Source organism: Pungitius pungitius, chromosome 14 (assembly GCF_949316345.1).
Source record: "Pungitius pungitius chromosome 14, fPunPun2.1, whole genome shotgun sequence".
In the NCBI taxonomy this organism is placed as follows: domain Eukaryota; kingdom Metazoa; phylum Chordata; class Actinopteri; order Perciformes; family Gasterosteidae; genus Pungitius; species Pungitius pungitius.
In genome coordinates this window covers 10985367-11013036 of record NC_084913.1, presented here as the reverse complement: position 1 = coordinate 11013036, position 27670 = coordinate 10985367, and the positions used below count along the sequence as shown (strand labels likewise).

Here is a 27670-nt window from a genome sequence, read left to right as displayed (position 1 = left end):
AGGTTTTGTGTTCATATATATATATATATATATTGTACACTCCTGTGTCAACATGTTTATACTTTATACTTAATTATTCTACTTTTTGTTGTTGTCCTTGTCTTATAAGTTTATAAGTTTTCTTGTTTTTGTAAAAACTATGTATGTAGGTGAAGAGAAAAGTGAAACCGCCGTCCAATTTAACGCTACCATAGATATATATGTACGCTACAATGTCATTCACGACTAAAGAAAAAAATAAAGGAATTGATTCATTCAACTGCATTGTGGGTATTGTAGTTTTCCTCTTCTATATTCCAGTGAAATAATAAACTCGTGGACCACAAATACCACAATCCATTGCGCAAGATGAACTTCCCGGGTGCGGCTTTTTGACAGCAGCAGTCAGCGTTTGACCAGCTCGGTTGTCACAGCCAGCTACTCAACGTCAGCATCGGTTCTTTTGTTCGCTTTCACGCCGCTACCGGTCGTCGTTGACCGCTTTAAATCATGTCCGACGGTGGGGGGACGGAGGAAAACTCCAGCACCATGGAGGTGTCGGCCGTTCAGACGGTCGCCGATACCTCGGTGCTGCAGAAGCATATGAGAAAATTGGTACCGCTGCTTCTGGAAGATGGCGGCGAGGCCCCGGCCGCTTTGGAAACCGCCCTGGAGGAGAAGAGCGCCGTGGAGCAGATGAAGAAGTTTCTGGCCGATCCGCAAGTTCACACCATTCTAGTCGAGAGAAGCACACTCAAAGGTAACGTCAACGTTACATTAACCCGACGGCTCGCTGATCTGAATAAAATCACTGTCAACACAGTTGACATTAGCAACCGCTGTGTTAGCCGATAACCGTTAAGCTAGCTAACGGTTAAGCTATCTAACGGCTAACCCAGCTGTTAAAGTCGTGTCGTAGTTTTACTGGTCGCGTCTGACATGATCAACAACCGCTTACTTTTATTGTCATGCAATTTCGCCGCACTAACTATAAAAGGGAGAACCGAGTCAATGACGACGCAGTGGAATGAAAGCGATTAATGTTGGGTAACGTTATGATTTGTAAGGTGTTAACTTAATCCGCAGTTAATGCATGTATAAGGTTACATCCTGGTGTCCGAGCGTTGCCTTTTGATATTGAAATGCAGGTTATGTACAAACCACATTCAAATTGTTGTCCTGTGACTGCCTCTATGCCAAAAATAACAACATAAGCCCTGCTTAAAAAGAACGAGCACCAAAACCATTTCAAATCCAAAGATAATGTATCCCTTGTAACAACTGCAAGTCATGCTGTGTACGCCCCGAGTTTCATCATGTGAACCAGCTTGTGTAGATGAACACAGCATCTTGAGTATCCTCCAGGCAAATTATTCCTGAGCAGCAGAGCCGCTTCCCCCTCCCACTTCCACCGTGATCGCTTGCTACTGCACATGGCCAGCTCTTGAGTCTGCGTTTGGGTTTCCTTGTCAATCCTTTTTCTTGCACTAAGAATACTGATGCTGCATTGCAGAGGGTGGAGTATCTGTTCCCACAAGCTATGACATCACTTGTAAAAAAGGGTGAGCTAGATGGTTGTGGGGATGTCAGATTGCACGGTCATCCATATGTAGCCATTAATTCTTACTGTTTGCTGCAGTGTTTCCCCTAACATTATATCACCCCCCTCCATGTAAACCATTTGATTAAACTGTTGAAAAGGACTGTTGCAAGACTTGGATTTGATTTGTTTTTACCGCAGAGGATGTTGGTGATGAGGGAGAAGAGGAGAAGGAATGCATCACTTATAACATCAGCACTGACATACACTACGGGATGAAGTCCAACAGGTAAGCAAGGCATCTAAACTAGGGCCTTACAATATTGGGCCCTACTTCCATATGTTCCATATATGAGAATTTGTTTAATTAAAAAATGTATTTTCTAATGAACTGGTCATTAAAGGTACATTCAGAACGTGTTGCAAAGCATTCAGTGTACACATGAGTGATTTTTAACCAATGGCCTCCTCCCCCTTGCAGCTTGGCATTCATCAAGAGGGCAATTGTCATTGATGCAGACAAGCCTATTTCAACCCAAGTTCGAGTTCTGACTTTGAGTGAAGATTCTCCCTATGAGACGCTTCACTCTTTCATCAGCAATGCCGTTGCTCCTTTCTTCAAGTCCTACATCCGTGAGTCGGGCAAGGCAGACAGGTAATCTTGTGTAGGAAAATGTGTCTTATAAATTGATTTGGAAAAAAAGACTATCGTCTAGTAAACAGACTCATGAACTCCGCGTGGAGGAATAATGTTACATTGATGGGAAATTAATCTGCACTATCATTTCTATTCTAACTCTAGAGATGGTGATAAGATGGCTCCCTCTGTGGAGAAAAAGATTGCTGAGCTGGAGATGGGCCTGCTTCACTTGCAGCAGAACATTGAGATTCCTGAAATCAGCCTGCTCATCCACCCAATCATCACAAACATTGCCAAGCAGTTCTATGAGCGCGGGGAGAAGCCCAAAGTCACCGACTTTGGTGACAAAGTGGAGGACCCAACCTTCCTGAACCAGCTGCAATCTGGAGTCAATCGCTGGATCAGAGAGATCCAAAAGGTAAGAGGCTCTCTGTGTTTCTAGTTCAAATGTCATGTCATCACAGGTATATGGAGAAAATAGTTCCTATTAAACTCACAACTGGGTTCATTGTACTTCTCCCCCCCACCCCTTTTATCAGGTGACAAAGCTCGACCGTGACCCAGCTTCTGGCACAGCCTTGCAGGAAATCAGTTTCTGGCTGAATCTGGAGAGAGCTCTCAACAGGATCCAGGAGAAGAGAGAGAGCCCTGAAGTTCTGCTAACTCTGGATATACTCAAGCACGGAAAACGTTTCCATGCTACTGTCAGCTTTGACACTGACACTGGTCAGTGACAACCAATACACACAATTTTTCATTACTGGTAGTCATTTATTACAATGTGATTCATTGTTTATCTTTTCTCTCCTTCTCACAGGTCTGAAGCAGGCTGTCGAAACGGTTAATGACTACAACCCTCTAATGAAGGACTTCCCTCTCAATGACCTTCTCTCTGCGTCAGAGCTTGATAAGATCCGCCAGGCCCTGATGGCCATTTTCACTCACTTGAAAAAGATACGGAACACCAAGTACCCAATCCAGAGAGCCCTGCGTCTAGTGGAGGCCATCTCTAGGGACTTGAGCTCCCAGCTCCTCAAGGTGTTGGGCACCAGAAAGCTCATGCATGTCGCCTATGAGGAATTTGAAAAGGTTTGTGTGTCCAGCATAAACTGTTCTCTATTCACTCTGCCGAGAAGAACATATTGTATTTTTCTTTCTTTCTAAAACTATTTTCAACTTCTGCCTACAGGTGATGGTTGCATGCTTTGAGGTGTTCCAGACCTGGGAGGATGAGTATGAGAAGCTGCAGGTTCTTCTAAGAGACATTGTGAAGAGAAAGAGAGAAGAGAACCTGAAGATGGTGTGGCGTCTGAGCCCAGCTCACAGGAAGCTCCAATCACGGCTGGATCACATGAGACGATTCCGAAGGCAGCATGAGCAGTTGAGGGCCGTCATTGTCCGTGTGCTGAGGCCTCAGGTAAAACAAAATCCCAACATAGAGTGGCCACACTTGGACTTAAAGGCACTAGCCCCCTTTTTACATTGCTTACATTTTTATGCAGTTTTCCTCTCGATTCCAAGTTAATTGAGAACTTTGTTTCAATTTTATCCCCCAGCTTTCTGCCGTGCCACAACATGCCCCTGGAGAGACCGTGGAGCCTCAAGACATGAAGGTAGCTGGAGTTCTCTTTGATGCCGCTGATGCCAACGCGATCGAGGAAGTCAACCTGGCTTATGAGAATGTCAAAGAGGTCGATGGTCTGGACGTGTCTAAGGAAGGCATGGAAGCCTGGGAAGCCGCCATGAAGCGCTACGATGAACGCATCGACCGCGTTGAGACCCGAATCACCGCCCGCCTGCGTGATCAGTTGGGTACCGCCAAGAACGCCAATGAGATGTTCCGCATCTTCTCCCGCTTCAACGCTCTCTTTGTGCGTCCCCACATCCGTGGTGCCATCCGGGAGTACCAGACGCAGCTCATCCAGCGTGTGAAAGATGACATCGAGTCACTGCATGACAAGTTCAAAGTGCAGTACCCTCAGAGCCAGGCCTGTAAGATGAGCCACGTCCGAGACCTGCCGCCTGTGTCTGGTTCCATCATCTGGGCCAAGCAGATCGACCGTCAGCTGACGGCGTATATGAAGAGAGTCGAGGATGTGCTGGGAAAAGGCTGGGAGAATCACGTGGAAGGGCTGAAGCTGAAGCAGGATGGAGATAGCTTCAGGGCAAAGCTCAATACTCAAGAGATATTTGATGACTGGGCTCGCAAGGTATGAAGCTTATCTTGGACATTAATATAGTGTTGCCTTTTTCTTGTCTCTCTTGTTTGTTTTTAAATAGAAGTCACTCCTCTCTTGTACATTAGGTGCAGCAGCGCAACCTCGGTGTGTCCGGCCGCATCTTCACAATTGAGAGTACCCGTGCTCGTGGGCGTACAGGCAACATGCTCAAGCTTAAAGTCAACTTCCTCCCCGAGATCATCACCTTGTCCAAAGAGGTCCGCAACCTCAAGTGGTTGAGCTTCCGTGTTCCTTTGGCCATTGTCAACAAAGCCCACCAGGCCAACCAGCTGTACCCATTTGCCATCTCTTTGATCGAGAGCGTGCGCACCTATGAGCGCACTTGTGAGAAGGTGGAGGAGAGGATCTCCATCTCTCTGTTGGTGGCTGGGCTTAAGAAAGAGGTTCAGGCTCTTGTCACTGAAGGCATCACTTTGGTCTGGGAATCCTACAAGTTGGATCCCTATGTTCAAAGGCTGGCTGAAACGGTCTTCAACTTCCAGGAGAAGGTCAGTGTCACTATTAATGGTTGTATAAATATGTGTCCTCTGGGACATTGAATGAAAGAAAATGTAATAATAATTTTCCCACATACACCTTCTAATGTTGTTTTTTTTCTGCGGCCTGTTTTCAGGTTGACGACCTCCTACTGATTGAGGAGAAAATTGATCTTGAGGTCCGCTCTTTAGAGACTTGCATGTTCGAGAACAGGACCTTCTCTGACATCCTCAACAGAGTCCAGAAGGCTGTGGATGATCTCAATCTCCACTCCTATTCCAACCTGCCCATCTGGGTCAACAAGCTTGACATTGAGGTTGGCATCACAAAGCAAATCAAGGATAATTAGTTCATTGTGTTGAATTTGGACTGTTTTGAGTCAGACCGTAAATACTTTTCATTCTGTTGTTCTGTATATTTTAAACAAATCAAATTTTCTTGTTGTAGATTGAACGTATCCTGGGAGTTCGTCTGCAAGCTGGCCTTAAGGCCTGGACCCAGGTGCTCCGTGGCCAGATCGAGGACAAAGCTGATGTAGATATGGACACTGAGGCTCCACAATTGAGCCACAAACCTGGAGGAGATCCCAGGATCAAGGTAGCCGATGTGACTTTGTGTTGCATTATGCCCTGTATTCATTTTCAAATCTTGGGAGACCTTGCATTCCTGAAAACTGCTCTCTATCAATACAATTCTTTTGTAAAATTTTCTCAGAATGTTGTCCATGAGCTGAGGATAACTAACCAGGTGATCTACCTGAACCCACCAATTGAAGACTGCCGCTACAAGCTCTACCAGGAGATGTTTGCATGGAAGATGGTCATCCTTTCTCTTCCCAGGATTCAGAGCCAAAGATACCAGGTAGATATAGTTAAATTGGAGGAAATGTACAGCGTAGCAATAATATGAATGCTTGCATGATTGTCCGTGATATATAAACTTTGAACTAATCATCTACCCACTATGATGGAGGGAAGGACATGAGTCTCATTGAACTTGTGCTTTCCCACCAGGTGGGAGTCCACTACGAGCTGTCAGAGGAGGAGAAGTTCTACAGAAATGCCCTGACCAGGATGCCAGATGGCCCTGCAGCCTTGGAGGAGGCCTACAATGCAGTTGAAGATATTGTCAATGAGGTGGAGCAGTATGTCAAGGTAATTTACATTTACAGGGTGTTCTTGTACTTGAGGTTTACTTCTAGAAGTTGGTTGCTTTGTTAGAGGAACAACTTCAAAGAAAGGATTTGCCAAATAACGTTCAGCTTCTCCATATCTTAAAAGTGCATATTACACACTGTCTTGTTAGTTTGATTATTCCACTTCTCTTTGCTACCTCTGTCCAGGTGTGGCTGCAGTACCAGTGCTTGTGGGACATGCAAGCTGAGAACATTTACAATCGTCTGGGTGAAGACCTCACCAAGTGGCAGGCCCTGCTGGTCCAGATCCGCAAAGCACGTGGAACCTTTGACAACGCAGAGACGCGGAAAGAGTTTGGACCCGTGGTCATCGACTATGGCAAGGTAATAATCATTTTATATAATTTCTTGTGAAACATGATATGACGTATGTTACATTAGACAGTGTAAATTAAATTACATTTTAAAATGAATGAATGTCTATCTACATACACCCTGTTATTTGTGCAGATTTGTTTTATTACTGTTCTTTTGTATCTCAATGGACTTTAGTAAATAGTTTTTACATTTTTTATTTTTTTTTGCCTGCCACCAGGTTCAGTCCAAGGTGAACTTGAAGTACGACTCCTGGCACAAAGAAGTGCTCAGCAAGTTTGGTCAGATGCTTGGCCAGAACATGCAGGACTTCCATTCCCAGATCTCAAAGGTAATACAAATTGTCAATATAAAATGGCCAGATTTCTGAGACACTGATCAGAGGATTACTTTGTAGATTTAGGTTTTTGTCATAACCATTTTATAATTTCTGTTTCCAAAAAACAGTCCCGTCAAGAACTGGAGCAACATTCAGTGGACACAGCAAGCACCTCCGATGCTGTCAACTTCATAACTTATGTCCAGACCCTGAAGCGCAAAATTAAACAGTTTGAAAAAAATGTGGACGTAAGTACTCCAAAACATTCAGTGTACTTTCTTTTTTTTACTGTTTTGTACCACTGCATTCACCAACAAATATAGTTCTGTCTTCTAATCAGATTCTATTTGCTTTTATTTGTAGTTGTTCCGCAATGGGCAGCGCTTGCTGGAAAAGCAGAGATTCCAGTTCCCTCCCTCTTGGCTCTACATCGACAACATTGAAGGTGAATGGGGGGCCTTCAGTGACATTATGAAGCGCAAGGACACCGCTATCCAGCAGCAGGTGGCCAACCTGCAGTTGAAGATTGTCCAGGAGGACAAAGCTGTGGAAAACCGCACTACCGACTTGCTCAATGACTGGGAGAAGACCAAACCAGTTGCTGTAAGGGATATAATGTTATTACAGTGTATATAATTCTATAAAGTGCAGTCAACCCTGTTTTTCTTTTACGTATAAATCGCAGCTGTTGAATCGTTATAAGCTATTGTGACAGAACTAATTCATCAAATATTTTTGATGATGCAATTCACCAGGGTAACCTGCGTCCAGAAGAGGCTCTCCAATCGCTGACAATCTACGAGGGCAATTTTGGCCGTCTGAAGGTGGAGAGGGAGAAGTGTGCCCGAGCCAAAGAAGCCCTGGAGCTCACTGACACGGGCCTGCTCAGCGGCAGTGAAGAGAGGGTGCAGGTAACGCCAGCAACTATTCCTATAAAAGCATTGGGAAAACACCAACCTAAGACGAGGTGACAGGCAGCCTACTATTTTGGTTTAACTCGTTTCTTTCTCTGTGGTAACTTGTAGGTGGCACTAGAGGAGCTGCATGACCTTAAGGAGGTTTGGTCAGAGCTGTCTAAGGTCTGGGAGCAGATCGACCAGATGAAAGAGCAGCCTTGGGTGTCTGTGCAGCCTCGTAAGGTAACAAATCTACAGTTATGGTTCATATCATGGAATCTCTGGTTATTACTGATTTTGAATTACAAAATTCTTAGAAAATAACCATTCTCTTGTTGGTGTAGCTTCGTCAGAGTCTGGATGGTCTGTTGAACCAGTTGAAGAACTTCCAAGCAAGGCTAAGACAGTACGCGTCCTACGAGTTTGTCCAGAGGCTTCTTAAAGGATACCTGAAGGTCAGGCGGCCATTTTTTTTCCACTAAGCACACAATATGACTTGTGAAAAAGAAGTTGCTACATTTTTCACTTTTCCATTCCTTTTCTCTGCAGGTGAACATGTTGGTGATTGAGCTGAAATCCGAGGCTCTGAAGGATCGCCACTGGAAGCAGCTGATGAAGCGTCTGCATGTAAACTGGGTCCCGTCAGAGCTGACCCTGGGACACATCTGGGACGTGGATCTTCAGAAGAATGAGATGGTGGTGAAGGACGTTCTCCTGGTAGCTCAAGGAGAAATGGCTTTGGAGGAGTTCCTCAAACAAGTAAAAAGAGAACCCTCACAGACGTGTGATGCTCATATGGCAGTAGTTATCTTATAAATCTAGGATTATGAATTACTTTGGTTTGTAGTCCTTCTCATAATGACGTTGTGGATTTTGGTTCTCAGATCCGTGAGGTGTGGAACTCCTACGAGCTCGACCTGGTGAACTACCAGAACAAGTGTCGTTTGATAAGAGGATGGGATGACCTCTTCAACAAGGTCAAAGAACATATCAACAGTGTGTCTGCCATGAAGTTGTCTCCATACTACAAGGTAAACAGCATTACTTTACACATCGAGATTTGAACAAATTGGTACTTTATTAAACTGCATTAACATAATGTCGTTTTAATGTTTTGCTCTCAGGTGTTTGAAGAAGATGCCCTGAGCTGGGAGGACAAGCTGAACCGCATCATGGCTCTCTTTGACGTATGGATTGACGTCCAGCGTCGCTGGGTCTATCTGGAAGGCATCTTCACCGGCAGTGCTGACATTAAACATCTGCTCCCTGTAGAAACCCAAAGATTCCAGAGGTATGTACCCTTACTTTTACATTTTAACAAACCAGAATATATTTGAATGTAATTATTTAAGCTTGAATTGACTAATATGTGTATTCCCCTCCCAGCATCAGCACAGAGTTCCTTGCACTGATGAAGAAGGTCACGAAGTCTCCTCTAGTGATGGATGTGCTGAACATTCAGGGCGTACAGAGGTCACTGGAGCGGCTTGCTGACCTTCTGGGAAAAATCCAGAAAGCTCTCGGAGAATATCTGGAGAGGGAGAGGTCATCGTTCCCAAGGTAAAAAATGATTGGAGATGAAGCGACTGCATTGTCGTCCAAGTGCAATATAAGACGTTCACTGTAATGTAAATTATTTTGAATCACTTTTATTTGTTTACACATTGACTTATTACCCCTCAATTGATCTATCTCACATCTGTTTTCCAGGTTCTACTTTGTTGGAGACGAGGACCTTCTGGAAATCATCGGCAACAGCAAGAATGTGGCCAAACTGCAAAAGCACTTCAAGAAGATGTTTGCTGGTGTTTCTAGCATCCTGCTCAACGAAGACAGCACCGTGGTGCTGGGAATCTCTTCCCGTGAGGGTGAGGAGATCCTCTACAAGACACCAGTCTCCATCACAGACCACCCCAAGATCAATGAGTGGCTAACCCTGGTGGAGAAGGAGATGAGGGTGACACTGGCCAAGCTGTTAGCGGAGTCTGTCACAGAGGTCACATCCTTCAACAAGGGCACAGCCATTGACCTGAGCCAGTATATCAAGTGGATTGATAGTTACCAGGTTGGTAGTGAGAGCTTTTCTTCTACACACAGTCAGTTTGTCAGTTTTTCAACATAATAAAGTGATTTGTTAATGTAATTTCTCCGTTTCCTCTCTTCACAGGCCCAGCTGGTGGTCCTGTCCACTCAGATTGCCTGGTCTGAGAACATTGAGTTTGCCTTGACCAGTATCTCTGGTGGGGGGGACATTGAACTCATGCAGGTTGTGCTGTCAAATGTGCAGGCCACCCTCAACGTGTTGGCTGACACCGTACTAATGGAGCAGCCTCCGCTCCGCAGGAGGAAACTTGAGCACTTGGTTAGAGGCCATTTTCTTTAGTACCCTTTTTCAAAAGAATGTTGTCAAATGAAAACTGTCTGAAATCCCTCTTCTGCTCTTTCTCAGATCACCGAGCTGGTGCACCAACGTGACGTGACTAGGACTCTGATCAAGAACAAGATTGACAACCCAAAGTCCTTTGAGTGGCTCAGCCAGATGCGCTTCTATTTTGACCCCAAGCAGACAGATGTCCTCCAACAGCTGTCCATTCAGATGGCCAATGCAAAGTTCAACTATGGCTTTGAGTACTTGGGGGTCCAAGACAAGCTCGTCCAGACCCCTCTCACAGATCGCTGCTATCTCACCATGACCCAGGCTCTGGAGGCCCGCCTCGGAGGGTCACCATTTGGTACAGAATATGATTTTTTTTGTACTGAAATGGAGCTATACATATTCAAGATATGCAAATTGAATCAACTTTATTGTGTTCGTCCTCCATCTAGGTCCGGCTGGCACAGGAAAGACTGAGTCAGTGAAAGCTCTTGGTCACCAGCTGGGTCGCTTTGTCCTGGTCTTCAACTGTGATGAGACATTTGACTTCCAGGTGCATAACAGACTTATTCTTTAGTCTTTCTAGTTGTTCTGTCTAATGCATCTAAAAAGCCAAACATTGAGATATCACTGAACCATTTGCATGTTGTGTTTATAAGGATTTAGCTATTTATAATATTCTCTCTTGACTTTTTTCTTTTTAGGCCATGGGTCGAATCTTTGTGGGTCTGTGCCAGGTGGGAGCATGGGGCTGCTTCGACGAGTTCAATCGTCTGGAGGAGAGAATGCTTTCTGCCGTCTCCCAGCAAGTCCAGTACATACAGGTTGCTTTGAGGGAGCACATCAACCCCAACAGAGACAGGAGTATGTATGACATTTTTGGGAAATCGGGGTGTCCTATTTGTGAACGGAAATGAGCCAACTCTTTTAAAGACTTTCCAGATTACATTTAGTACAACAAGAACTTATTGCCAAGAAAGACGGTACAATAAAACCGTTTTTTTCTAACTGAAATTAAAAACATGTACATACTGTGGAGCACAAAGTAGGGTGTCACCATTCAATAGTGATTGTAAATAAGTACGCATATGTCTCCCCTCAGGTGTGCCTGTCACCACAGAACTATTGAACAAGCAGGTGAAGGTGAGTCCAGACATGGCCATCTTCATCACCATGAACCCTGGCTATGCTGGCCGATCCAACTTGCCTGACAACTTGAAGAAGCTGTTCCGCAGCTTGGCCATGACCAAGCCCGACCGCCAGCTCATTGCGCAGGTCATGCTCTACTCTCAAGGTTTCCGAACAGCTGAGATCCTCGCCAAGAAGATCGTACCCTTTTTCAAGTATGTACTGTTTCACAAAATCTACCATAGAATGAGAACATTCTTTAGAGGTTCACCCCATTATCTGTAGTTGCATCTGATTTGTTTTAACTTTTCAACTTAAACGGTGCTATAATAAATGAGGTATTATTATTTCAGACTGTGTGATGAGCAGCTGTCATCCCAGAGTCACTACGATTTCGGCCTCCGAGCTCTCAAGAGTGTGCTGATCAGTGCTGGAAATGTCAAGCGTGAGCGCATCCAGAAGATCAAAAGGGAGAAGCTGGAGCGTGGAGAGGTGGTTGATGAGAATGACATTGCGGAGAACCTTCCCGAACAGGAGGTATAAATATTACGTTTATTTATAATTTCTTATGTAAATTTGCCATAATTTCCAGCCAGAAATGGAAGCGCCTCAGTTTTTTCACTCAGTCCGTCTTGTTACTGTAGATCCTGATCCAGAGTGTGTGCGAGACCATGGTTCCCAAGCTGGTGGCGGAAGACATCCCTCTTCTGTTCAGCCTGCTGTCGGACGTCTTCCCTGGAGTCCAGTACATGCGTGGGGAGATGACCGCTTTGAGGGAGGAGCTGAAGAAAGTCTGCGCGGAGATGTACCTCACCTATGGAGATGGCGACGATGTGGGCAGCATGTGGGTGGAGAAGGTGTGTAGTAGTCAACATATATAGTGAATGTGCCCTGCACATCTCCTGGAGACGCAAGTCCCTTACCGTGCTGGGTTGGGATGGTGGCACCGTATTAAAGGTGCCTGCATAGTTGGTAGTCCATCTAATTTTCTGCAACTGTCGTTCATTCCCTAACAGGTCCTCCAGCTGTTCCAGATCACACAGATCAACCACGGTTTGATGATGGTGGGACCCTCCGGTAGTGGGAAGTCCATGGCATGGAGGGTGCTGCTCAAGGCCCTAGAGAGGCTGGAGGGAGTTGAAGGCGTAGCCCACATTATTGACCCCAAGGCCATCAGCAAGGACCACCTGTATGGAACCCTAGACCCCAACACTCGTGAATGGACCGATGGCTTGTTCACACACATTCTCAGAAAGTGAGTTCTGTAACACATTTCTTTTCAAGAGTTTAAATTTACTCAGTTTAACAGAAAATAAGTTTGTTTTTTGTTTTAAACAATTGGCGTACAATATTTTTTCCTTCAATTTCAGAATCATTGACAATGTTCGAGGTGAACTACAAAAGCGTCAGTGGATTATCTTCGATGGTGATGTTGACCCTGAGTGGGTTGAAAATCTCAATTCAGTCCTGGATGACAACAAGCTGCTCACTTTGCCCAATGGAGAGCGTCTCAGCTTGCCACCAAATGTAAGAGCACAAATCTTCCAGCTTTTTCTGTTTTGTTTTTTGGGTTTTTTTTTTTTGTCTAAACTTGAGAAACATCCTTTATTGACATGGAATGTTTCCCTCTCTTCAGGTGCGTGTCATGTTTGAAGTACAGAACCTGAAGTATGCCACCCTGGCCACTGTGTCTCGCTGTGGTATGGTCTGGTTCAGTGAGGATGTCCTAAGCACCGACATGATCTTCAACCACTTCCTGGCTCGCATTCGCAGCATCCCATTGGACGAGGGAGAGGATGAAGCTCTGCGCCAGAGAAAGGGCACAGAAGATGAGGATGAGACTGCATCACCTATGTTACAGGTAAAAGTGTTTTCTTATCTTGACCTGTACAAAAATAACAGCAGTTCATTCAAGAATAGTATTTCAAGAGTATTTTGTGACATGGCTAATGTCCTGTTGCACATTCTACTCCTAGATTCAACGGGATTCTGCAGCTATCCTGCAGCCTTACTTCACCTCCACAGGTCTGGTGATCAAGGCCTTGGAGCACGCCTCAAAGATGGAGCACATCATGGACTTCACCCGCCTGCGCTGTTTAAGTTCTCTGTTCTCAATGCTGCACCAGGCCTGCCGTAATGTGGCGCTCTACAACAACAATCATCCTGACTTCCCCATGCCAATTGAACAGTTGGAGAGATACATGCAGGTCATTCTGCTTTCTGCTCTCAATATAAATTACGGAAGAATATGTGTCTTACGGTTGTTATATTAACTTAATCACTGCAAAAACGGTGCTGATGCATTTTGTCGAATTCTCTCTACACAGAGGTATCTGATCTACGCTGTGCTGTGGTCCTTCTCTGGTGACGGACGACTGAAGATGAGGGCTGAGCTTGGAGAATATATCCGTCGCATCACCACTGTTCCACTCCCATCTGCTCCCAATGTCCCCATCATTGACTATGAGGTAAAGCCTCTTACTCTTATTACAAATGTTGGATTCTTTGTATCTGTGATTAACTAAAAGCAAACTAAAGCTACAGCAGTCTTGTCATTTCAGAAAACTAATGAATAGTATTTGTTTTGTGCAGGTGTGCATCTCTGGTGAATGGCAGTCCTGGCAAGGAAAGGTGCCCCAGATCGAGGTGGAGACGCACAAAGTGGCATCCCCTGATGTCGTGGTTCCCACTCTGGACACAGTACGCCATGAGGCTCTGCTTTACACGTGGCTGGCAGAGCACAAACCACTGGTGCTGTGTGGACCTCCCGGCTCTGGAAAGACTATGACTCTGTTCAGCGCCCTCAGAGCCTTGCCTGATATGGAGGTGAGAAGCTTAACAAATATGAATTATAATAGATGGGTAGAATCAGTTTAACTGTAACTCGTACAACTTAAATAAACAACTAAATAAAAATGTAAAATAATATGTATATTGCAGTATTAGAATGTTTTCTTATTGCTCTTACACTCTGCCAGGTTGTGGGTCTGAACTTCTCCAGTGCCACCACCCCAGAGCTGCTGCTGAAGACCTTTGATCACTACTGTGAATACCGTCGTACCCCCAACGGTGTGGTCCTCTCTCCTGTCCAGCTGGGCAAGTGGCTGGTGTTGTTCTGTGATGAGATCAATCTTCCAGACATGGACAAGTACGGCACACAGAGAGTCATCTCTTTCATCAGACAGGTATGATTCATTGTTTAAAAATGGCAATTTAATTTCCCTGTTTGCCAAATATTATTTGGTGTCCCTTCTTGTATGTTAAATCTCCCCTGTGGTGTTTTTCTTTGCAGATGGTGGAACATGGCGGTTTCTACCGCACTTCAGACCAGACTTGGGTCAAATTGGAAAGGATCCAGTTTGTTGGTGCCTGTAACCCTCCCACTGATCCTGGCAGAAAGCCTCTTACACACAGGTGCAGTAATCAGAATGGAAAAATAATAAAATGGATGCCACGATTAACAGAAAAACAAATTAAATTGGAACAATTCCTTCATATGTCAAGCCTTAAGACTGTTCATTTGCTGTTTAGGTTCCTGCGCCACGTTCCTGTGGTGTATGTGGACTATCCAGGCCCAGCTTCTCTAACCCAGATTTATGGTACCTTCAACCGCGCCATGCTGCGCCTCATCCCCTCTCTGCGTACCTATGCTGAGCCTCTCACTGCCGCTATGGTTGAATTCTACACCATGTCTCAGGTAAATCGAGATTACTAAATAAGTATAAGAAATACGTGGTGTCATAGGAAACGTTGCAAATAAAAAAAAATGACCAGTTTTATTGATTACTTTTCAGTCCTTTCGTTCACACTATTACATTTGCATATCTTTATTCTATACATTTTTTTCCTAATAGGAGCGATTCACCCAGGACACCCAACCTCACTACATCTACTCCCCCAGAGAGATGACCCGCTGGGTGAGGGGTATCTTCGAGGCCCTGCGGCCTCTTGAAACTCTGCCAGTCGAGGGGCTCATCCGCATCTGGGCCCATGAAGCTCTCCGTCTCTTCCAAGACAGGTGAGTCCAGGTTTCTGAGAGGCTGAAGAATAAGAAGTTCTGATTAGTGTGTGAAAGTAATCTCTGTACATTAGTTTGATGCGAACAGTAGTTCAGGTATATTGGGACAGCAGAAAAAATTAAAAAGCATTTACTTCTTCCTTGAAAAGGCTAATGAAAAGTTAGGGGCATGTAAAAAAAAAAAAATGCACAGGTATTAATAATAATAATTTATTATTTGCTGGTGTTTGCTGGAGATAATGTGGCACATCTTAAACCTTTTTACTCAGGCTGGTTGATGATGAAGAGAGAAGGTGGACAGATGATAACATTGACGTGGTCGCTCTCAAACACTTCCCCAACATTGAAAAAGAGAAGGCTCTCAACAGGCCTATCCTCTACAGCAACTGGCTCTCCAAGGTAAACCAGAAACCGCTTGACTGACAATCCTGCTTTGGTAATGATGGTGAACTTTAGAGAACTGACCGCAAGTCTTTAGATATTAGATTTCAATTCAAACTGAGCCAATCGTTTGTGGATGCAGGACTACATCCCAGTGGAGCAGGAGGAGCTGAGAGACTATGTTAAGGCCCGTCTGAAGGTCTTCTATGAAGAGGAGCTGGACGTCCCTCTGGTGCTCTTCAATGAGGTGCTGGACCACGTCCTCAGGATTGACCGGTTAGTAACAGTCTTCTCATCTGATATTAATACAGAAATATACCGACCCTTTGCCACAAGATTTAGTCTTGTGGAAGTAATGGCCAAAACTAATAGAAAATAGCCCTCAAGTTTATTGTATTTCCTTCTCCAGAATCTTCCGTCAGCCTCAGGGCCATCTCCTGTTGATCGGTGTGAGCGGAGCAGGAAAGACGACTCTGTCTCGCTTCGTAGCTTGGATGAACGGACTCAGCGTTTACCAGATCAAGGTCGGTACCACAAAAGCCATTGTATAGATATGGTGCCAAATATCGTCATGTCTGTATTAAATTAGATTCTTGTGTTTTCAGGTACACAGGAAATACACTGGGGAGGACTTTGATGAAGACTTGCGTACAGTGCTGCGTCGCTCGGGTTGCAAGAATGAGAAGATTGCCTTCATCATGGATGAGTCCAATGTGCTGGATTCTGGTTTCCTTGAGAGAATGAACACGCTGCTCGCCAATGGAGAGGTACCGTCATACCTTGCTGCCAAATGATGAACGCTGCCTTCAGATTTCCAAAATAAAATATCAAGTTGCGTTGAGCACACATTTTCTTTTAGTTCCTGATTTATGTTGACCTCCTTTAGGTTCCTGGTCTGTTCGAGGGAGATGAGTATGCCACCTTGATGACTCAGTGTAAGGAGGGAGCCCAGAAAGAGGGCCTGATGCTGGATACACATGAGGAGCTGTATAAATGGTTCACCAGCCAGGTTATCAGGAACCTCCATGTGGTTTTCACCATGAACCCTTCGTCAGAGGGCCTGAAGGACAGAGCTGCCACATCGCCTGCCCTCTTCAACAGGTACAATGACCCATGCTGAACAGCACCTGTGAATGTATTGATACCAACACTACAATGCTAAAATTACAACAAGACTTGGATAACTGAATGCCTTTCTTTGAATTAGGTGTGTGCTGAACTGGTTCGGAGATTGGTCTACAGAAGCCCTTTATCAGGTCGGCAAGGAGTTCACCAGCAAGATGGATCTGGAGAAACCAAACTACAAGGTGCCAGACTACATGCCAGCCGTCTACGACAAACTGCCCCAGACACCATCTCACCGCGAGGCAATTGTCAACGGCTGTGTGTTTGTACACCAGACTCTTCACCAGGTAGGAATGTTTTCAAGTTTGCATTTGTGGTGAATGGGGGGATTGCGTGGTATACTTTATACGTCGTTGCTGTGTACACAGGCCAACAACCGTCTGGCTAAGCGAGGTGGTCACACAATGGCCATCACTCCCCGCCACTACCTGGACTTCATCAACCAGTATGCCAACCTGTTCAACGAGAAGCGCAGTGAGTTGGAGGAGCAGCAGATGCATCTCAACGTCGGTCTCCGCAAGATCAAGGAGACTGTAGATCAGGTGAAGTAACTGAATTTATTTAATTACCTGAGACTCATTGGGTCTCCTAATAAAACATTTGTCTGTGCGGGTCAACGGCTGCTCATTCCTCCGCTTGTACATGTGCCTCCACATCAAGGTGGAGGAGCTTCGTCGTGATCTGAGAATTAAGAGCCAAGAGTTGGAGGCAAAGAATGCTGCTGCCAACGACAAGCTGAAGAAGATGGTCAAAGACCAGCAGGAGGCAGAGAAGAAAAAGGTAAATAAAAAATCCTAAGAGTTCATCCTTTTGAGACTAATTTACACCGTTGTTAATGTCGCCCCGCCCATTTAGGTCGAGTCAAGCTAAACTATTCTGTTATTGTGATTCCAGGTGATGAGCCAGGAGATCCAGGAAGCTGTGTACAAGCAGCAGGAGGTGATCAAGGACAAACAACTGAGTGTCAAAGAGGACTTGGACCAAGTGGAGCCTGCTGTTATTGAGGCTCAGAATGGTACAGTGGTATATTTACTCAAAGCTGTCTTGATAGCGCATTTTATGTGTTGTCACAGTACAGTCTCCTGCTCTAAGGATGGATTCTGGTATGATTTGCATACCAGTAGAACTATATAAATGGAAAATGACCGGATTCTCTTCACATTACATGCGCTACTAGACATCATGAACACTAAAATACAGTGTCATTAAATAACTAACTTGATCTTTACCTGCATACTCCCTTCATCACTGCCCCTTCCTTGTCATAACCCACATCCTTGTTCACCTGATGTTGATAGCTGTTAAGTCCATTAAGAAGCAGCACCTGGTGGAGGTGCGTTCCATGGCCAATCCCCCCGCAGCCGTGAAGCTGGCCCTTGAGTCCATCTGCCTGCTCCTGGGAGAGAGCACGACCGACTGGAAGCAGATCCGTTCCATAATCATGAGGGAGAACTTCATCCCCACTATTGTTAACTTTGAAGCTGAAGAGATCAGGTGAAATAATAAAGAATTTATTCTGCAGTTGCTCACTAAAGCTTTCTCCCTCTGTCTCCCTCTTACTTCTCAACTCCTGCATCTGTTTCGTTTACCCTCTTTGTAAACCTGCTCCTCGTTACTACCTATATCTTTCAAAACACTCATTTTTCCACCTAACTAGCTGTGAGTTCTATAAAGCGGCATCACCTAGTAGAAGTGCGGGCTATGACCAATCCCCCAGCTCCAGTCAAGCTGGCCCTGGAGTCCATCTGCCTTATGCTGGGCGAGGAGACCAGTGACTGGAAAAAAATAAGACAAGTTATTATCAAGGACAATTTCATCAGCAGCATAGTCAACTTTTCCTCTGAGGAAATGAGGTACCGGTGTCAGATGTTTGTCCAGTCTTTAATGGAAGCTCAAATTACTTAAATCAGTATATTAATCAAGTGGCACCTGCGATCGGAATTTGATTTGGTTTCACATCCATTGATATTGCTGAATCAGAAAATGAGCTGATGGTTAAAACGAGAACTAGAAAATGAGTTGATGATTAAAACGAGAACTATCTTGTTTTAGTGGTTGAGGTCATGATTTTGCACTTCTCCCAGTGAAGATGGTAGAAGTTATAACCCTCCTCCACCCCTAACAAAACTGAAATCATTCTGTTCACTTCCTGTGATTCACAATCATCATTCCACATTGAAGTATTTAATGGTGTAAAGTTCTGCTATATTCTAACTTCTTGGACGGCTTACACTTTATCCAGCGACTCCATCCGTGAGAAGATGAAGAAGAACTACATGTCCAACCCAAGCTATAACTACGACCAGGTCAACAGGGCGTCTCTTGCCTGTGGACCTATGGTGAAATGGGCCATTGCTCAGGTAAGAAAGCCCAAGTGATATGATTATTTTATTTTTTTTTGTGTAAAGGGTACTTTTAAAAAAAAGTATAACATGTTCTGCCTCCCCACTAGCTTAATTATGCTGACATGCTGAAGCGTGTGGAGCCTCTGCGTAATGAACTGCAGAAGCTTGAGGATGACGCCACCGACAACAAGACAAAGGCAGAATCTGTGGAGCAGATGATCAGAGACCTGGAGGCCAGCATCGCTCGCTACAAGGAGGAGTACGCTGTCCTCATATCAGAGGCCCAGGCCATCAAAGCTGACCTGGCCGCTGTCGAGGCCAAGGTACAGTGTCTCCAAACCACCTCTCTCTTATCCAGAGCATCTCGCGGCATTTTTCTGAACTTGCGCTCTGTCCTTCCAGGTGAATCGCAGCACGGCCCTGCTGAAGAGTCTGTCTGCTGAAAGGGACCGCTGGGAGAAGACCAGTGAGACCTTCAAGAACCAGATGTCCACCATTGCTGGAGACTGTCTGCTCTCTGCCGCTTTCATTTCTTATGCCGGCTACTTTGAACAACAGATGAGGCAGAACCTGTTCACTACTTGGTCTCACCACCTGCAGCAGGCCAACATTCAGGTATTCACATTACCAATATGTGTGGGAACTTAGACATCAAATCGACATTACAAACATGTCTGAAGGCACACCTGTGTTTACTACCTGAAATGTTAATGGATTAATCCCCCCGCCTCCCCCTCAGTTCCGTACTGACATTGCCAGAACTGAATATCTGTCAAACGCTGATGAGCGACTCCGCTGGCAAGCTAACTCCCTCCCAGCTGATGATCTCTGCACTGAGAACGCCATCATGCTCAAGAGGTTCAACAGGTCAGTGTCCTTCTGTTCTTCAGTGATGTTTAAGTGTTATTACTGTGGCGAATACTAAGTATTCCACAACATCAAGTAGCGATAAGTTTCACTTTGCTTGTTGATCTATTTTATACCATTCCCCTGTATAGGTACCCGCTAATCATTGATCCATCAGGCCAAGCGACAGAGTTCATAATGAATGAGTACAAAGAACGCAAAATCACCAGAACCAGTTTCCTGGACGATGCCTTCAGGAAGAACCTGGAGAGTGCCTTGCGTTTTGGAAACCCATTGTTGGTTCAGGTATGAACGACTACTTCAGTGCCAACATTTTAGTTGTCAATGTCCTAGGCACATGTATTCGTGAAGGTTTTACTTATTTACTCAAGTACATTTTTTTTTGGTTGCCTTTTTCAAGGATGTAGAGAGTTACGATCCCATCCTAAATCCGGTGCTGAACAGAGAGGTGCGCAGGACTGGAGGACGTGTCCTCATCACCCTGGGGGACCAGGACATCGATCTGTCACCTTCCTTTGTCATCTTCCTTTCGACACGAGACCCTACGGTGTGTAGATTAATCACCTTTTAACTATTCATACTCTAAGATTAATAGATCTCTATAAATACCTTAACTAAGTCTTCCATGTAGAAAAAAAGCTTTTGTCAATTGGAGCACTTGCCCTGTGAAACCGGCTTTACAAGGAAGTTCATCTTTGTTCTTTGATGTTTCTTGTACATGCAGGTCGAGTTCCCGCCAGACTTGTGTTCCCGTGTTACGTTTGTCAACTTCACTGTGACACGCAGCAGCCTCCAGAGCCAGTGTCTCAACGAGGTCTTAAAGGCTGAGCGGCCTGATGTGGATGAGAAGCGCTCCGACCTCCTCAAGCTGCAGGGTGAGTCCGAAAGTGTGACGACGCAATGGAACAGCTGGTGATGATGAAGATGACCACTGATGGGGATGCGAGACAAAGATTTGAAATGATAAAGCCAGTAAACCACTTTCTTGTCACTTGCAGGTGAATTCCAACTGCGTCTGCGTCAGCTGGAAAAATCCCTGCTGCAGGCCCTCAATGAGGTTAAAGGTCGCATCCTTGACGACGACACCATCATCACCACTCTGGAGAATTTGAAGAAGGAGGCAGCTGAGGTGACCAGGAAGGTGGAGGAAACGGATATCGTCATGGCAGAAGTGGAGGCGGTGTCACAGCAATACCTGTCGCTGTCCTCTGCATGCAGCAGCATCTACTTCACCATGGAGTCTCTCAATCAGGTAAAAACATCAATCACTTTTCTTTCTTTTTTTTCAATATCTCCATGTCCAATGCCCACTAAACTATGCTGCCTAATACTTGTATGTGCGCCAAAGAGCCATTCAACAAACCAATCTTTTTGTCTTGCTCCAGATGCACTTCCTGTACCAGTACTCCCTTCACTTCTTCCTGGATACCTACCACACGGTGCTGTATGAGAATCCCAACCTCAAGGGCATCAGTGATCATACACAGAGACTCGATGTGATCACCAAGGACCTATTCCAGGTTTGTTTGGGAAAATGGACTATGTTCCCTGCATGTTATTTCTGTAATACATAATAGACATCATTTGCTCATTTTTTTTTAAAACTTTTATTAAGGTGGTGTTCAACAGAACAGCCAGAGGAATGCTGCACCATGACCACATCACTTTTGCCATGCTTCTGGCTAAGATCAGCATCAAAGGCATTACCAGGTAAGATGCCTCTATTGCACCAATGTACAACCAGTAGCAATATCACATAAAGCACATTTTCTCCATAATATTAAACACAAATCTTAACGATTTGTTTATCCATCTCTTTCCAGTGAGCCCTCGTACGATGTAGAGTTCCAGCATTTCCTTCGTGGAAAGGAGATTGTTCTCACAGGCATGACGCTGCCCAAAGTGAAGGGTCTCACCACCGAACAGAGTGAGGCCATGGTCCGCCTCAGCCGCCTGCCAGCCTTCAGTGACTTGGTGGACAAGGTTCAAGCCGACGAGGTGAGTAATTCAACAGATGCTGCCTGTGCACATGTATTCACAATCATCCCTCTAAATTACTTTCTTAACACATTTTGCCTCAGTGATCATCATTGTTTTCTGTGTTACTTCAGCAATTCTTCATGTGGATCGAGAGCAACACTCCAGATCTGGCTGTTCCTTATCTGTGGTCAGAGGAGAAGCAGTCCAGTGAGTGTATATAGCTTTGTTATATTTGCATTAAGATGCAATACATTTATATCAAGTGGATATTTACATCATTATTGAATTAAAATGTTTATGTTCTGCTCTTCCCCGTTCACTTCTGCCCATTCAGCACCCATTGGCCAGGCTGTGCACCAGCTGTTGCTCATTCAGGCCTTCCGCCCCGACCGTCTGCTGGCAATGTCACACATTTTTGTCTCAAAGGTGCTGGGAGAGACCTTCATGAACATCATTGAGCAGCCACTCGACCTGGCCAATATTGTCGATAGCGAGGTAGTAACTAATTATTTTGTTTTAAACCGGCGTCTGTCAGCGTTTGTTGATTCTGTGGCTGATTTATTTTCTTTCTTTTTTTTTCTCGTGTCTATAGGTGAAGCCCAGCACTCCTGTGCTAATGTGTTCTGTACCAGGTTACGATGCCAGCGGCCTGGTCAGAGATCTGGCTGCTGAGGAGAACAAACAAATCACCTCCATCTCTATTGGTAGGGAAGGAATAAGTGTAGACACATGAATAACAAAAGTTTAGTTAAGAGATTGTTGGTAAATGTTTGTTCTTTCTCTGTCCACAGGTTCGGCTGAGGGCTTCAATAAGGCAGACCGAGACATCAACACTGCTGTCAAGTCTGGAAGGTGGGCATTGTGTATTTTTGTGTGCACACTTTGTTTTGTTGTGTATGTATCCTGACTGTTTTCGTCTCGCAGGTGGGTGATGTTGGAGAATGTCCACTTGGCCCCAGGATGGCTGATGCAGCTGGAGAAGAAGCTCCACTCCATGCAGCCTCATGCCAGCTTCAGGCTCTTCCTTACCATGGAGATCAACCCCAAGGTAAACCACAGCACTAATAAAACATATTAGCATTTCATAATGTAGTGAAGTTAAATTATCACTCTGGGCCCCAGAGTTATTTTTTTTCTCTTAATTCCCTAAAATCTCATTAATGTAATCTTTCCTCCAGGTTCCAGTGAATCTACTTCGTGCCGGTCGTATCTTTGTGTTTGAGCCGCCTCCTGGTGTCAAGGCCAACATGCTCAGAACCTTCAGCAGCATCCCTGTGGCTCGCATGTGCAAGGTCACTAAATCCGAACCTACCAACGCACAAACTCACTTTTCCACCAAAGTTGATTTATTTTCTGTCAATACTGACTGCACACGTCCTCCTTTGTGTTGCTATCCTAATAGCCTTTTCTCCCCCCCATGTTTCTCCAGGCTCCCAATGAGCGTGCTCGTCTCTACTTCCTGCTGGCTTGGTTCCATGCAGTCATCCAGGAACGTTTGCGCTATGCCCCGCTGGGCTGGTCCAAGAAATATGAGTTTGGAGAGTCTGACCTCCGCTCTGCCTGTGACACCATTGACACCTGGCTGGACGACACTGCTAAGGTAGGAAATAAAATAATTGAAATTGTCAGCATAACCATTTGTTGACTAATATCTACTCGTGTCAAATATCGATCAATTAGACATTGACTAAGTTTTTGAGTTCATACAGCTTGTTAAACATGACAACTTTTACCACACACACACACAGGGTCGTCAAAACATTGCGCCAGACAAGATCCCCTGGGCAGCACTGAAGACCCTTATGGCCCAATCCATCTATGGCGGCCGCATTGACAATGAGTTTGACCAGCGTCTGCTCAACACCTTCATGGATCGCATCTTCACCAAGCGAAGTTTCGACAGTGAGTTCAAGCTGGCTCTCAAAGTCGACGGGCACAAGGACATCAAAATGCCCGACGGCATTCGGTTAGTTGTGGCTTTTTGTCAAATTGCTTTGGTATATTTTGAACAGAATGATGTGTTCTTGACAATCTTTTTTTAAATGTATTTTACATGTTGCAGTCGTGAGGAGTTCATGCACTGGGTCGAGATGCTTCCCGACACTCAGACTCCATCTTGGCTCGGGTTGCCCAGCAATGCAGAGAAGGTGTTGCTTACTACTCAGGGTATGCTAACTGCAACTGGACCTCAACATATCCTGATCCTTGTTTCTCAATGATTCAGATTCCACGTTTTCACCAGGCAGATCATTAACCATCTCTCTCTTTGTTCTAGTCTTTAATTTTGTTTCGACAGTATCAACCAGTGGTCAAGAGTTGTTATTTGTGTGTGTGTGGCAAAGAGTATATGTTCTGGGTCCTACCTCTACTAATTTCTTATCTTCTCATGGGTTCCCTTGACTGGTTTTATTTTCTGTGGTAGCAGTCTCGTATATCTTAGTCATACAGTGTGTAGTTGTAGCCCAGCTGAGGTCATTGACCTTTTTAAAAGGTGCTCTGCCCAAAGCAAGTGTGTGTCCTCACCCTCCAGCAGCTGTATTTCACAGCCATCATGTCGCTTTGCTGAAATATGATCTTCACCCTACCCTCAGATTAAGATTCAAAGCAACACTCCCTCAATCCTACCCTTCCTACCTGCTTTGTTTTTATTTCCACACCCTTTCCAAACTTCCACAATCCCAGCTGCCAAAGAATCCACCTGCTAGACAACCCCACACTTCCTCATCTTCACTCTGCCTCATTCCTACTCCTTAGATTCTCCTAATTATTTTCATTTCTCTTACAGACCCAGTCAGTCAAGAATGTGGTTAATTTAACCATTTGGAAACTGTTGAATGTTGATGGAAATATTGCCTGCAGCCTTTTTTTTGTCTTTGACAGCGTGACTATTTGTCTGGCACAACTTTTATTTGATAAAACAAACCTTTTTTTTTTATTAACACACCTTCATGATAAGCAGCCGGTGTCTTTGTTCCACTATTAATTTCTTCTCCCCTACCTCCCATCATGGCCTTGTCTTCAACCTCCCTCCCCACTCACTCCCTCCGCCCGGCTGCGCAGGCACTGACATGATGGGTAAGATGCTGAAAATGCAGACGTTGGAGGATGAGGATGACCTTGCCTACGAGACAGAGATAAAGGAGCGCACCGCATCTGCATCCGATGCCCAGCCGGCCTGGATGAGGACACTACACACCACAGCCTGCAACTGGATGCAGCTCATGCCCCAGACAGTCAATCCACTCAAACGCACGGTGGAGAACATCAAGGTAATGTCAGAGAAAAGGTGGTGAGCAAGCGGACTTCAGGCGACCAATCTATTAATGTTGTGTTCTGCTGTACAACATCCACCACAATTTGTTAGGTTGGGCAGCTTTTTTTTACGTCCCCTGGGCTGCATTTACAGAAACATTATGGTTCCAGGTTACAAAAAACTCTTAAGGACACCTCCTGTTCGTCTCGTTCTGGCGAAATCTAATGAGTTACTTGGGTAAACTCTGAAAATTTGGACCAAATGTCCACTTGGACCCCAGAACATTCTTAGAATCAAGTGTTCAAAAATCACTGGGACCTCTCGAAAACTAAACTTGAATGTATTTGCGAATTGTTACTATTTAACACAAATATCCTATAGGATAGAAAAGGTGATATCATTTTGGAAAGTGATGCCATTATGGACAGACATGGATGTGAACTGCAACATGGCTGGTTTGTGGTGGCATACAACCGTGAGGCGTAGGCTGGATTCGGGTATAAAGGGACATTTTATCTTCCTGTTTGATGCTGACCACATCCCCTTGTGTGATGTCATGTGACTTTAGGTATATAATGTATTCGCACCACCAACTTTACCACAGCCTTTTCAAGGCAGCTTTTTTCCTTATGCTGTCCCAAATTACTTGATGTCCCAATATACCTGAATTCACACTAAATTCTAGTATGTTTAATGATTTTTGAACAGTGAAAGGGGTCAAATGAAAGGAAACGGGACACATTTGAATTCAAATAGATATCTTTGTTGGGCCCTTCTGTACTTGATTCCATGCCTTTTTGTGAAAACGCACAAAAACCAGGACCCACTGTTCCGGTTCTTCGAGCGCGAGGTGAAGATGGGCGGCAAGATGCTGCAGGAGGTTCGTCAGGACCTTGCCGACGTGGTGCAAGTTTGCGAGGGCAAGAAGAAGCAAACTAATGACCTGCGCACACTCATCAGCGACCTTGTCAAAGGTGAAATCTTACTTACTGGTCAAATAGTGTAATTTTTATCTAGAGTCAGATGAATTAATATAGGAAAAGCAATGCATACTCAAAGCTATTCATCGTCTGAACAGATTATAATGGAATACCTGTTTGTTTGTTTGTTTTTTCTTGCTTCTCAGGCATCCTCCCTCGCGGCTGGTGTCGATACACCGTTCCAGCCGCCATGACTGTGATCCAGTGGGTGGCGGACTTCAGTGAGCGCATCAAACAGCTGCAGCAGATCTCCCAGGGTTCTGCCAGTGGGGGTGCAAAGGAACTGAAGGTACTTTTTGGTTAACAGTTTGTGTACCGCCTCAAACATCCTGTTCTAAATTACCATGTTTGATTCCTTGAGCAGATTCCATTTGTGACGTAGCCACTCACACTACAAGATTTTTTATTTTTCTTCTCCAGAACATCCATGTGTGCCTCGGCAGCCTGTTTGTGCCAGAGGCTTACATTACAGCTACACGTCAGTATGTGGCCCAGGCGAACAGTTGGTCTCTGGAAGAGCTGTGTCTGGAGGTCAACGTCACCACTGCCCAGGGTGCCGCACTCGACGCATGCAGCTTTGGCATCAAAGGTCAGACAAGGAGGGTCCCACTAACGCTGGCGCGACAGATTCAAATACCAGTTGATTGTGTGTTTGTACGGTTTGGTTTCAAAGGTTGTAACTCGGAACATGCTCACTGTTTCTCTCAGGTCTGACGCTGCAGGGAGCTGTTTGTACAAACAACAAGTTGTCTCTGTCCACCTCCATCTCCACTGAGCTGCCTCTCACTCAGCTCCGCTGGATCAAGCAGAGCAACGCTGAAAGCCGACACATGGTAAGAACAAGATATTTGCCCACAATGTAAAGCTATGCAACTATTGATTTGTACAAATGAGTGACAATGTCTGCTTGCCATGATTTTTGATTTCTTTTCTTGTCCTTGCAGGTGACTCTCCCCGTGTACCTGAACTTCACCAGGTCTGACCTCATCTTCACTGTTGACTTCGACATCGCCACCAAGGAAGATCCACATAGCTTCTATGAGCGTGGTGTTGCTGTCCTCTGCACCGAGTAGAAACACGGTTCATTCCTGCAGACTAGTCTTGCTATTTAACCACAATCACTTGCATGCAATGTGTATTAACATTTAAGCAGTAGTTTGTAGTCTGTTTCATTCCAATTTAAAATGTAGTTTAACCTTTACAGAGCAGTAATTGAGTTGTAGCCATTGTTAGGGTTTTTGGAAAGCAGCAAAGAAGGTTTAGAGGATGTTGTCTGATGGTAAATTAAAGGAATGTGATGTGGAGAAGTTGAAAGTAAAAGATGTTTTTATGAAGGATGCTGTATGTTTTTAGATTGAATAAACTCTGGAATGAAATGTACTGCATTATTGGTTTCAAAGTTCTCTCATGGTATTCAGGCCTGTGGGATATGTAGTATGCAACTTGATGGCAGTCAATAAACAAGAGTTCAAATATATTTGAACGGGCCATTTTCTAAATTCAAGCTGCCTTCAATAATGACATCCTAATTCTCACCCATAAAGCAGGCTAATTGGATGTCCACCTTGCGGGTGTCTCAATGAATCAAATGACTGCTCTGTGATTGGGAGCAAGCACA

At 44.9% G+C, this 27670-nt stretch overlaps 1 protein-coding gene across 1 annotated transcript; it reads left to right on the top strand.

Moving 5' to 3' along the window:
* The first annotated feature begins 366 nt into the window (after positions 1 to 366).
* dync1h1 (dynein, cytoplasmic 1, heavy chain 1) lies at positions 367 to 27437 on the top strand. Its single transcript, XM_037487166.2, has 78 exons — positions 367 to 739; positions 1721 to 1808; positions 2001 to 2174; positions 2322 to 2577; positions 2699 to 2885; positions 2977 to 3248; positions 3349 to 3576; positions 3716 to 4369; positions 4465 to 4887; positions 5013 to 5192; positions 5324 to 5473; positions 5591 to 5737; positions 5890 to 6030; positions 6219 to 6395; positions 6607 to 6717; positions 6834 to 6953; positions 7069 to 7308; positions 7461 to 7616; positions 7731 to 7844; positions 7946 to 8056; positions 8151 to 8360; positions 8486 to 8632; positions 8726 to 8892; positions 8988 to 9161; positions 9312 to 9666; positions 9769 to 9963; positions 10051 to 10333; positions 10428 to 10528; positions 10680 to 10839; positions 11078 to 11318; positions 11457 to 11640; positions 11748 to 11960; positions 12120 to 12358; positions 12474 to 12630; positions 12740 to 12964; positions 13080 to 13310; positions 13431 to 13571; positions 13696 to 13929; positions 14082 to 14288; positions 14396 to 14517; positions 14635 to 14800; positions 14958 to 15121; positions 15391 to 15520; positions 15645 to 15778; positions 15912 to 16026; positions 16108 to 16269; positions 16389 to 16603; positions 16710 to 16914; positions 16996 to 17169; positions 17288 to 17407; positions 17522 to 17642; positions 17926 to 18121; positions 18870 to 18987; positions 19080 to 19295; positions 19375 to 19587; positions 19712 to 19839; positions 19971 to 20124; positions 20240 to 20386; positions 20564 to 20714; positions 20838 to 21091; positions 21225 to 21359; positions 21455 to 21549; positions 21663 to 21837; positions 21951 to 22026; positions 22154 to 22314; positions 22412 to 22523; positions 22611 to 22671; positions 22744 to 22867; positions 22998 to 23111; positions 23249 to 23419; positions 23568 to 23785; positions 23882 to 23985; positions 24880 to 25088; positions 25893 to 26046; positions 26199 to 26341; positions 26473 to 26641; positions 26761 to 26885; positions 26997 to 27437. Exons 1-78 carry the CDS (start codon positions 490 to 492, stop codon positions 27123 to 27125), a joined length of 13923 nt encoding a protein of 4640 aa, XP_037343063.2. The 5' UTR covers positions 367 to 489; the 3' UTR covers positions 27126 to 27437.
* Positions 27438 to 27670: the final 233 nt, after the last annotated feature.

What these genes read in the sequence shown, in the direction of transcription:
- dync1h1 (XM_037487166.2), top strand. Translation starts at nt 490, where the DNA reads ATGTCCGACGGTGGGGGGACGGAGGAAAACTCCAGCACCATGGAGGTG. An exon ending in CTGCATCACCTATGTTACAG is followed by an intron (nt 12,965 to 13,079) that starts GTAAAAGTGTTT and finishes TTCTACTCCTAG; the next exon opens with ATTCAACGGGATTCTGCAGC. An exon ending in TCAAGGAGACTGTAGATCAG is followed by an intron (nt 17,170 to 17,287) that starts GTGAAGTAACTG and finishes CTCCACATCAAG; the next exon opens with GTGGAGGAGCTTCGTCGTGA.